This window comes from Zeus faber (assembly GCF_960531495.2).
Source record: "Zeus faber genome assembly, chromosome: 4".
NCBI classification, from domain to species: Eukaryota; Metazoa; Chordata; class Actinopteri; order Zeiformes; family Zeidae; genus Zeus; species Zeus faber.
Genome location: NC_137191.1, coordinates 27,078,843 through 27,091,342, shown reverse-complemented (window position 1 = coordinate 27,091,342; position 12,500 = coordinate 27,078,843). Strand labels below are relative to the sequence as shown.

The following is a 12,500-nucleotide window of genomic DNA, read 5'->3' as shown; positions in this document are numbered from 1 at the left end:
ACTACACTCGACATTGGACTAACCTTTACAAGGTGGAAGAGCTCGCAGGGAAGCGTTTGGGAGGTTTGTCTTGGTATTGTTATGATTGACTATAGTTCTCCCCTTACTGAAACACAAATTGTACCTTGGAAAATTATATATGGATATTTGTTAACTACACAGACACCCCAACACATACTGTAGATGCGGAAGAACACGGGCACACGCACACACACACACACACACACACACACACACACACACGCACACACACACAAACAGGTCTCGAATTGACTACAGGTAATTGTTCGAACGATTCTTCATCTTCATTCCAAACTACACGTGTCACCTTTTGACCCTTGTTACACAACCGGAGGTGATTGTATCACAGTGGGTTGTGTAATAGAACAATTTCTAAGACTGGGCAACAATGTACTGGGAAGTTTTGTGTCACCATTAAACAGAAAGTGCAATTCAGCAACAGTTTTAGCCAGTAATATTTTTTGACAACTATTCACAGGGGTCAATTCAATATGGCAGAATAAATGTAATCATTATAATCATTAATGACTCAGGAAATTGAGGCCTTCACCAGCTCCTTCATCAATGACACCAAAATCACCTTTCAACTGAGACAGTAGTTAAGATCACAGTTTTGAGGCATAACGTACATATGTCCCAGAGCCTCTTGGCTCTAATGTACTTCCTCCACATGTATGCAAAACTTGAAAAAAAAGAAAAGAAAAAGAAAAATCATATAAAGCCTGTAAGAAGCAGAAGTTCCTCTTAAAAAAAGACTTCTGTGTCGGAGGGGGTCTGCAGCTCACTTCCTGTTCTGAAAATGACATCATTTTGGCAGCTGACACTGACCATCGCCTACCAGTGATTCTCAACCATTTGTAGCTGTAGTTACGGAGATAACAGTGAAACGACAATACAGCAGTGAAACTATGGTCAAAATGGTCAATATTGTACATTCACAAATGGTACCTAAGTATTGTAAATTAAATAATGGTGAAGTTTAACTATGAATCATTTGGCTAGGGACCATCCTGGAACCTCTTGAAGGACCCCTGGGGGTTCCCCGGATCCCACGTTAAGAAACCACTCACCTAGTCTGCTCAAAAAGCATACAACCACTCACTTGTTCACAACTCTCACATAAACATATCAATATGTTTAGATAGTCCACTGGCAGCTCACCAGTCCACTGCCAACTTGAATACACCGATTAAAAAGAATAGTAATTAGAAGACCTTCAAGGTACACTGCAGTCTGGGACACTTGTTAACTCAATTGTAATTACAGTCTGTTTGATTCCTGACTTGTGTGTAATGTAAACCCTACCTGCTCCAAAACAGCTGTGTACTGTAGTTGGACAGTAATTCAATTTGATAAAAAAAAAAAAATCTACTGAATGGCTTGGAATAATCCATAATCCATGTAGACCCCATAGATTGGGCTGTCAATGATGAAGCCCATAGACCAGTCAGACCCCTGGGTAAAACGCACTCTCAAATCAAACGTGTTCTATTTAGCTCACCTGCAGTTTATCGACCTGCCTCCATCGCCTGCTCCCGGTTCTGCGAGTCCAAGCGACACTTCCTCCCACTGCCACTCAGCTAGTGGTAGCTACAGAGACCAAACATCCTTGGCACGGCTGCCGAGTGCGAGGTAACGGGCAAAGTCAGCAGTCATCTACATGCACACGTCCTCTGCGCTTCACACACACACTGACACACACACACACACACACACACATACACAGAGTGCGCCTCACATACAAAGAGCAGGAAGTGAATGAAAGAGGTGTATGTGAGCACAATAAGGAAGGCTGACTTTTCGTGTGTGTGTGTGTGTGTGTGTGTGTGTGTGTGTGCGTGTGTGTGTGTGTGTGTGCGTGCGTGTGGGTGAGCATGTGTGTTTATGTGGTTTGAATGCATGCGTATCGATGTGTTTTGGTTGTGTTTGTGAGTGTGCGTGTGAAGTTTGAAGGGATGTTGGCCCCCGAGAAGGGAAGTCATCTGTCTGACTTGTTTGTTGTCAAAGTATTTCCACACTTTTGGAGTCGTGGTGCATTGTTTTTGGGATGTTGGGACTCTGTGCATGATCTCGGAAAGCTGCATTACTATCATTGGGGACATTGGACCATCAGCAGCTGAGTTTTGACTATCTTTTTTTTTTTTTTTTTTTTTTTTTACGTTCTCCTTCAATCAAAAAGTTGTGATTAGCTCAAAGCACAATGTCTGTTGAGGAATTCATTTTTAAAGACCATATTTACATCACTGGGAATTCTTATATTTTGCGTTCAAATTACCCACATCGTCTAACATCATACTTGAATATTGCAAATAAAAAAATCTAATTTTTAATCATATATGTTCACAAGGAAATACTGTTTACTGTGTCATAGCTCCACTGAAACACACTGGCCACTCATCTCAAGAAACCCTGCTTCCTAGGGGTTTTTTCCAGGAGCTATTTTGCCTAAAATTTGCATTTTACGTTTTTGATATGAATTCTCCCTTCACTTGAATAGCTGAGATGAGATGTGGCGAAACCTTTATCTGAGATAGGACCAATAAATGCAGATTATTAATACAAATGCAGGCTTGTTAATACACCTGGTTTGTGAGTGAGTTCAAGTGCGTGAAGCTTTTTGTTGTTGTTTTATGTACAACTATTGTGTGACAGTGATGTACCTTCATTAAAAAATGCTAAATATATTTATTTATATGTATATACTGAGTATACTTAATATATACAATATATGTTGGCGTACCTTGCATCCCTGCGTGAACTCTAACGGCACAATAGCATTTAATACATTTATGGTCACTACCTTACTCTGATGACTTGCACTGAAGGGAGCTGGCCAGGGTTGCGTAGTCCGGACAGTAGCTGCTGGTAGCCAGCCTCAAGCAGCTTCCAAATGATCATCAGTCATGGTGGAACGCTATTTCGACTCAATAATCTTCATGTGGGAAAAGGCTGACTCACATAAATAAGTAGAGCCGAATAATGCAGTCAAGGAGGGAGCACATTTCCTCATGTTTGGGTACTTCTCCTCTGTGAGTATGTTCCAAAACTGTCCATGAGTCCTGGACTTGAGCTGAACGTCAGCCTGTAGTGTCAACATCTCATCCTCCACTGCAGACTATTTCAGGTGAAACAGTGTTGCAATTTTTAATGCAAGTGAATCAACCTCAATATCTTCCCTAAATGGGAAGCACATAAATGTAGCGATTGGCTCGAGCAGAGCAAAGTCTTGAAACCGTTTGTCAAAGTCGGACAGAGAGTTTTCAATCTGCTCTGTGTAGCGCGATGCAAGGTTTTGAAAGTTCCCCAAATCATGGCGCTGCAGCTTTGAGGACAGAAGCTGCACTTACTGAACTGAACTGATCACGTTGACCACGGTTTTGTCTTTTTCTTGCAGATTTGTATTTTTTATTTTTGAATGGCGTGCGATCTACCCGCACTACCTTCGCGATCTACCCGTCGATCGCGATCGACGTATTGGGCGACGCAGTGGGCGCCCCAGAGCCTCTGCTCTGATGGCCTTTGATACCTTTACCACGATGTCCTGCATCTCTTTGCCACTAGATGACGCTGTTACTCATATTATCGATATTCAAAAGGCGGGCGTTACGATAGTCACTAAACAAGATAATGGGACTATTTTCCATCTCATAAAACCATGAAGTTTTTCTTTGTCTAAATGAGATATAATTAAAAATATATGTATGCCCACATTATCCCCCCCTCCCCCCAACCATTTTATAATCAAATAAATAGAACAATAAGACTTAACCAACTGTTTAACACCGTGATTGACAGCAATCTTGAAAGTAGGAATTTCATCTTGGCCCTATATATTCAACCCTCTCCCCTCCCTCCGTAATACAATTAAATGATTTAAATCAGTCCAGCTGACCAATCAAAAGCCTACGTGATGGTTGCCTTCCCCGCAGTGATGGTTGCCTTTCAAGTGAACAAAAAGGGAAATAAAAAGGTAGGTAAATAAATAAAATAATAATAATATCTTATTAGAATATATTATTTGTTTATATGCTACTCCCAAGTGCTACCCCTTGCTAACATAAAAATAAAAATAATTATTATTACTATTATTAACAACAACAACAACAACAATAATAATGATAATAAGATAAAATATTCTAAACTCTACACATCTATGAACAAACAAACAAACAAAAAAAAATTAATAAACACATAAACAAACAAAAAACCCAAACAAACAAATAAGATATTCTGCTAATCTATAGGCTGACCATGCGCCCAGAAACACTGATTGCTTCCCTGTGTAAACATTCATCTATTCTATTTTTTGCGCCCACGCTTGTAAAACCAGACGAAGAAATCGAATAAATCTGGTAATGTTTTCACTTTTTATCCCCGCCACAGCCCACCCCCCAACCCCCCATGGACCTCCCATCCTCCATCGCTTCATCTCCGCACTGATAAGATACCAGTAGAGGTCGTTGTTTACCCCCTTTACTCCCCTTCTCCACCCGGTGTCATCCATCCAGATGAGCCGAACTCAAACTGTGCAAGCCCAGTCACTCACTGTGTTGAAGACAGTGAATACAGGAGGGAGGAAGGGGGGGATAGAGAGAGAGGGGAAGGGAGAGAAAGAGAGAGAAAGAGAGAGAGAGCGAGAGAGAGAGAGAGAGAGAGAGAGAGAGAGAGAGAAACCGATTGAGAAACAGAGAGAAGGGGAGAGAGGGTGAAGGGGGGGAGAGGGGTGAGACAGAGAGAGAGCGAGAGAGAAGGAGAGAGAGAGAGAGAGAGAGAGAGAGAGAGAGAGAGAGAGAGAGAGAGAGAGAGAGAGAGAGAGAGAGAGAGTGAGAGAGGGAGAGGGAGGAAGAGACTAAAAAGGGTGAATGAAGGAGTAGAGCTGCTATAAGGACACTAGTGCTCTGACACCAGGCCGTCTGTGTTTGGAGCAGGAGACCCAAGAAACAAACAAGCAAACAAGGAGCAAAACTGTGGAGTGACAACTTTCCTGCTTCGGTGATTTTAATTCTGAGGTATGGTGAGCTTTATGTATGTATGTATGTATGTGTGTGTGTGTGTGTGTGTGTGTGTGTGTGTGTGTGTGTGTGTGTGTGTATGTATGTGTATATATATATATATATATATATATATATATATATATATATATATATAATTTTCATTTTTTTGATAAAGTTGATGTAATCTCCATTTTTCAATCCAATCTGGACTGCTCAATAAGTCTATTTTTAAGCCTAGAAATAGGTCTATTGAGCAATGCACATTTGGTCTCGAGTATCGCACACACGAGATGCAGATTGCTCTTTTCTTCACTAACTCTCTCCACCACCACCACCACCACCCCCCCCCCACCCCCAACCCCCTTCCACCAGGAAAGAGCAATACAATGCTCGGGATTTTGGATTTGGTGATGACGGTGCTGACCGTGTCCCTGACCTGCCGGAGCGCCCTGGGTGGCTACGGGATGAGCATGTTCTCGGCCCAGACCTCGCCTCCGGACCCGTGCTATGACGAGACCGGCAACCCGAGGCGCTGCATCCCGGACTTCGTCAACTCAGCGTTCGGGAAGGAGGTGCGGGTGTCCAGCACCTGCGGCAAGACGCCCGCCCGGTACTGCGTGGTGACGGAGAAGGGCGACGAGCGCACCAGGAACTGTCACACCTGTGACGCCTCCGACCCCAGGAAGTACCACCCGCCGGCCTACCTCACCGACCTGAACAACCCGCACAACCTCACCTGTTGGCGCTCCGAGAACTTCGTCCAGTACCCGCAGAACGTCACCATGACGCTGTCCCTGGGGAAGAAGTTCGAGGTGACCTACGTGAGCCTGCAGTTCTGCTCGCCGCGACCCGAGTCCATGGCCATCTTCAAGTCCATGGACTACGGGAAGTCCTGGGTGCCCTTCCAGTTCTACTCCACCCAGTGCAGGAAGATGTACAACAAGCCCAGCAGGGCGGCCATCACCAAGCAGAACGAGCAGGAGGCCATCTGCACGGACTCCCACACCGACATGCACCCGCTCACCGGGGGGCTGATCGCCTTTAGCACGCTGGACGGCCGACCGTCGGCGCACGACTTCGACAACTCCCCGGTGCTGCAGGACTGGGTGACCGCCACCGACATCCGGGTGACGTTCGGCCGGCTGCACACCTTCGGGGACGAGAACGAGGACGACTCGGAGCTGGCGCGGGACTCGTACTTCTACGCCGTGTCGGACCTGCAGGTGGGCGGCAGGTGCAAGTGCAACGGCCACGCGTCGCGGTGCGTCAAGGACCGTGACGGGAGTCTGGTGTGCGAGTGCAAGCACAACACCGCGGGGCCCGAGTGCGACCGCTGCAAGCCCTTCCACTACGACCGGCCCTGGCAGAGGGCCACGGCCCGGGAGGCCAATGAGTGTGTGGGTAGGTGCAAAATAAATTACACTCACCCTGGCGCTTTGTGTGTGCGTGTGTGCGTGTGTGTGTGTGTGTGTGTGCGTGTGTGTGTGTGTGTGTGTGTGCGCGTGTGTGTGTGCGTGTGTGCGTGCGTGTGTTCGCGTTCTTCTGGGGGCCTTGGAAAAAAAATAAATACATGATTATTTTTATTGTTATGTCAGTTGTAGCGGTGTTGGTGGTGTTGGTGGTGGTGATGGAGTTTAGTTGAGACTTTTAATCGATTCCGCGTTTGTTTGACTTCAAACTGAAAACCACACGTAAGCGCTGTGAGGAATTGGGCGTAATTTGTCACCAAGAAATGTGTTGGTTGCTGGTTAAAAAATATATATTTTTTTTATCGTTGAAAAACGAATAAAAAAAATGAAATAGAAACATAAGATATTGGTTGAAGGAGTAACAATTATTATCAGTATAATTAATAGAGTTATTATTACAATTGCTAAGATATTATATTCATATTATAATGAATACTATCTTAATATATTATTGTTATTATTTACTATTAGTAGCTTTTAAATGTTATTGTTATTATTTCATTATTATTATTATTATTATTAATAGTATTATTATTATAACTTTAATTATTGCTATAATTATTATCATTATCGATATTCGTTATCACAGACCTCGACTTTTTCCCTGACTAAAATTCCCCTGAAAAAAATAAAAATAAAACATCCCAAGTCCCACTCTAAAACCACAATAACAATAACCGAAGACCTGTTTATCAATTATAACATGATGTCGCAAGTTCACAAACATAATAAATGCGGCGCTATAGGTCACCCTGTCGCAGGCCGTAGCTCACGTGGAACCACCTTGAAAAGCCTGATGGTCCGCACTGGATATTTCTCATGGTTAAAGCTTCACCACTGCAGTAAAAAAAAATACAAAAAAAGCGATTCTCTCTCATTTATTTGAAGAGCTCTGCGACGAGCCCACCGTGCACGGTCCTAATTGGACGCACATTTCTCTGTTCGCATAATTATTTTCGACATCAAAGCGGGCTGCAGCAAATAGTCACACCACTACATCCCACCACATCAGGTGTCAGGGAAGTGCTGATAATAATAATAATTATAATAATTATAACAACAATAATAATAATAATAACAATAATAATAATAATAATAATAATAATCATGATGATGCTCATGATGATGATGATGATTATGATGATGATAATAATAATAATAATAATAATAATAATAATAACAACAGTGATAATAAAAAAAAAATAATAATAATAATAATGATGATGAGGATGATAATAATAACAACAATGATAATAATACAAATAATGATGATGATGGTGATGATGATAATAATATTAATGGTGATTATAATAATGATAATGATGATAATAACAACAATGATAATGTAATTATAATGATGATGATGATGATAATAATTACAATAATAATAATATTACAATAATTACAATAGTAGTAGTAATATTATTATTATTATTATTATTAACAATAATAATAATAATAATAATAATAACAATCATAATAATAATAAATAGCAGCCACAATAATATAATAACAATAATAATAATACTAATGATGGAAATAATAACATGGCAGAATAATAAATATAACTTTACCCACACTGGCTATTATGGGGTGATATTACAAATTGCCCGCAGTCTTTATTATTGTAAGCATTTCATTCAGGGATTTCTTTTTTCTCCAAAAATGTGGGCATTTAATTCATTTCCAGCAGCTTAATTTTTAAAATGTAATTTTCCACATTATTCTCCCTTTGAAATTGAGCAAAAAATTTTTTTTTAAATAGCCTATAAGACAAAATAAAAGAACGCTAATCTGTATTGATTCTAAACTACACTGCCTGGGCTCTGATGTGTGAAAGCAGATCTGGGATCAAAGGGACAGTAGTTTCAGTAGTTGTGTTTTATTCCGGCGTGAAAACAGATAGATGTGGATTACCGATATTATATGATCCAGGATCACCTTTATAGGTTTTTCCAAGGGCGCTGTAAAAAAACTAAAAGTGATATGAAGCGAGGCTGCGGGACACAGACGGAGGAGTGGAAGTGAGGAAGCCTGAACTTTGGGTGGGAATAGCAACAACAAGCTCCTTGTTGTGAAAGTAAATCAGCACCGAACTGTGTCACAAACAGGAGGAAGATTCTGGACGCAGACAGGGTCGAACAAATCATGATTTCCAAGCCTTCGTTATAGGAAAATGTGTTTTGGTTTTTTTTATTGTTTCTCCGATCAACAATTTGACCAAAAGTCAAAGAAGCTAAAGTCATGACTTTTGTGCTTGACTAAATGTACCTCATTCTCAGAGTTATTATCAGTGCAGCGGTGGCTAAATCTAAATATAGACAGTAGTTGGAGGACAGGATGGAGGAAGAAGTAGATGTTGATATTAGAGATTGAGAGTAAAAGATTCCCAACGGCACTTCCCTTACAATCACTGACAGACACAGTCGACCGGCAGTGTACACAAACCCCCTTGGCCCGCTCGTCTGTATTTTCCATTTTGCAGTAAACCTTTTTATTTTTTTGGAAAATAGGCTCTATATTGTTTGACAGTCACCCGTGGCACATGTCACTTTTTTTTTGACACTTGGCAGCTGTCAAAAAGATGTTTTTGTTTGCTGGTTTTTGTCCAGTAAAGAGCTCGGGGTGGTGACTAGAGTCTCGCTGGCGGAGCTTGAATGTGCTCTTAGAGCGCGCGGAAGAATCTGTGCGGCCACCTGAGAATGTGCGCCGATAGCGGACACAATGCATGGGCATAATCATACCCAGCCTCTCTGCTTTTTAAGAATATTCGATCTCTCAGGGCCGAATTCGCCTCCCTTTTCAAATGTTCAGATTTCTGTAACAACAATAACATTTGTATATATTATTTAATTGTATATTTATAATTCAGCCTTTTATTGTTTCAATGGATGAATCCATTATAGCGGCAGGTTACATACTCCCCGGTCACCCCGCCTTCTGTTTCTACATCGTAGGGTTTGAGCTGATGTTCCTATTGGAACCGAATGCGATGAGTGCGAATGTGGCAGAAGTTGCGAACACTCATCTGGACAGTATTACGGCCATTACACGACCACAAAATGGCAACGTCTCAGCACCCAGATGAAATCCAGAAATGCATCCGTTTCCCTCTGGAGGTGGATGGAGGACAGAGAGCCGCTCGAAGGAAATAACCGGCATGACCTTTGATTCATTGCAAGGCGTTAGAATTTGCGACCGCGAGCGCTGCTCTTTGAGTGTCGTGATGCACCACACAAACGACCAGGAAAGCCCCATGCCATAATAATCTCCCTTTGCGAGAATCTCAAGGGAGTGGGATTGAATTGCCCCCGAACATCCTCGTCCTCACTTTCGCTGACGGGACGGGGAAGTGTCTTCTTCAGGCTGGAGGCTCCGTCACTCGCAGCATCCATCATGTTGTCAGCGGGACAGGCCCTTTGGTAACACATTCCTCAGAGTTGCTCTTTCTTTCTTTCTTTTTTTCTTCTCCTCCTTCTTCTTCACCTCCTTCACTGCAGCCACAACTACCCACCCGCACAATCAGACGAGGCCTCGTACGCCTCTCTCAGAATGTGCTGTTGTAAAGAGTTTTTGGGGCTATTGTTTTGGGGCTCAAGCCAACGGCCTGCGATAGTCGCACCCGAGGCTACAATTTGCTTTGGACTTTTGCTTCCCTGGCTCACTGAACTTTACTTTGGGCAGATCGATTCCATCCCTTTTATGAAAACTTACTGGCGAGCCCCTGTGCCTCACCGCTTGGTCCCTACAGGGTTCCTTTTTCGAGAAAATACTGTAAAGGGCATGGGACCGAGCGCTTTTGGAGGTCCGTGCAGGTATTGTGGGGTTGGCAGTGCTCTGGTGCTATGAGCAATCTTAGGGTTAGGGTTAGAGTTAAAGGGTCAAAAGAGCGTTATTGCAACCTTTCTAGAAAAGCGAAAACACGTTCAGTAGCCCAAAAAAGCAGAATATACCGTAGTTAGAATAAATCGTGTTGTTTCTTCCATGTGTGATTAATAACCTAGCCAATTGCCGTAAGTGACGTGAGTGCTCTTGCGGCCCCGGATAGTGTGTTTGACACACACACGCACACACACACACACACACACACACACACACACACAGAGGCATCTCTCTGGTCTCTGAGTGCACTTTGCTGATTACTTCCATCAGGTTCTAGAAGATGGGGTGTGCAGCGCTCCTGAGTGTGAACATCCATCCATCTGGAATATTGATTCCCGAAAGGCCACAGTCGCTCGGAGAGACCGACCGCAATGGCTCCAGTACAGTCAGTGGTTCCATACAAACATGCAGCACAGATAGACCGTTCTGATACTGGAAAGGCCGTACGCAGTTAAAGGTTGGGAATTTGGAGATGGGGTCTACAATCGAATTTTATATAAATGATGATGATTCCATATGAACGGACAGATTCTTATGGTAAAGTCTACAAAATGTTTGTGGCCGGGCCTGAGGAGGGGCGTGGTGGGCCATTGTAATTTCATAATTGGAAATTAATAAAGTTGTTTTCCTATCAAGGGAAGGGGGCTGAAGGTAGATTTAACAATTAAAAAAACATGATAACCAGGGGTGAAGCTTGAAATGTATGTAAAAAAAAAAGAATGGTGCTTGTTTGTATCTACTGTAGCTTGTAGGCCTACAAAACACCCATAGTAACACTGGTAACACTGCAAAACAACCAAGATCTCCCAACCAACCAAGTCTTGAACTGGGCCTGGTGTCAATGCTATCAAACGTAGCTTTCATTTCGCTTTGATTTCTCATTAACACTGACTGCAAAACAAACCAAACCAGAAGAAAATTGCCCAATTGAAGGCCCCGTACCACGCATCCCCCAGATGACTTTGGCATGTCAAACAACTCAGCCACGCTTCTCAGCTTCCCCAGAGATCTTCTCCAAACAAATCCCACCCAACGCGCACGAGCGAAAGTGACTTTTGTTTCAGCCCGTCAGGCTATGAAAGAGAAGAGAGAGAGAGAGAGAGAGAGAGAGAGAGAGAGAGAGAAGAAGGCCGCAGGGCTTCTCTCTCTTCTCAATGTCAATTAAACATGAAAAAAATGCGGCCTGTTTTTTGTTTTTTTTTCCCCATCTGAGTAATTATCACCCAGTTCCAGGGTTTTGTATATATGTGTGTACAATAGATACTGGTAGTGTTTAAGGGAAGGGAAAGGAAGGGTTATACGCAGGTTAAAAGAGGTATTGGGGGGCTGTGATGTGGAAAAATATCCTGTTACGTTAACGGGAGGCTGACAAGTGAGTGTGTGGGGCTGCCGAGGCCCGTTGGACAGGACGGAGGTGCCCGTCTCTTCCTTTTCAGGGCCCAGCCGAACCCGGTTGGCACGGCGACGGCATCGCGGTGACTTGGCCGAGGCCCCTCAATGCCTCTCGCTTTCCTCCTGTGACCTTCTTGGAAGGAGATGGGCGGCCTGCCTCCCTCCTCTCTCTTCCGCTCGCTCGCTCTCTCTCTTCTTTCTCGTCTTTTTCCATTATCACTCTGGGGTTCTCTCCAGGTCTCTCTCCCCCTCTCCCTCTCCCTCTCCCTCTCCCTCTCCCTGTCCATCTCCCAAACCACAGTATCATCTGGATCATTTCAACAGATCCGCCGCTTGCTCTGTCATGTTACACTCCAGTTCACGCTACAACCTATTTCCAGAACATTCCCGGCTGCCGCTCCGAGGTTTGATTTGGACATCGTTGATTTGTTCCCAGATAAAATAACTGGGCTCAAGTGTTCCAGCCACCGAATGTAACTTTTTCTTTTCCGAACTGATAGAATGTTTAATAGCTCAACGACACGAGAAAGTTAAAAGTGAGCTGGAAATGCTCCCGGCTTCTTATGAAAAGTAAAAAAGGGAATTACCTTTGACAGTTTGGGCGTGTAGCTTTACCGCTATCTTGTTGGTGATTACGAGCCTGTATCGCTGGCAGCGGTGAAACCAAGGTGTCGGGACTTCACTGTTAATAACGTTTGTTCCGAAATGAACGGTGAAATCCCACCTATAGTCGTCTCTGCAA

General features: G+C 43.3%; 2 protein-coding genes across 2 annotated transcripts in view; one reads left to right on the top strand and one right to left on the bottom strand.

Moving 5' to 3' along the window:
• The window catches only part of pik3r5 (phosphoinositide-3-kinase, regulatory subunit 5), a 26,078-nt gene extending 24,501 nt beyond the window's left edge, over nt 1-1,577 (bottom strand). Inside the window, exon 1 of the mRNA XM_079999521.1 lies at nt 1,523-1,577. The gene's annotated coding sequence lies outside the window, so the exon portion shown is untranslated. The remainder of the gene's footprint in view (nt 1-1,522) is intronic.
• A 3,318-nt stretch (nt 1,578-4,895) lies between these two features.
• The window catches only part of ntn1a (netrin 1a), a gene marked incomplete at its 3' end in the record, with an annotated part of 62,957 nt that continues 55,352 nt past the window's right edge, over nt 4,896-12,500 (top strand). Inside the window, exons 1-2 of the mRNA XM_079998581.1 lie at nt 4,896-5,030; nt 5,388-6,416. Coding sequence (XP_079854707.1) covers nt 5,402-6,416 — 1,015 coding nt within the window. The 5' untranslated portion in view covers nt 4,896-5,030; nt 5,388-5,401. The remainder of the gene's footprint in view (nt 5,031-5,387; nt 6,417-12,500) is intronic.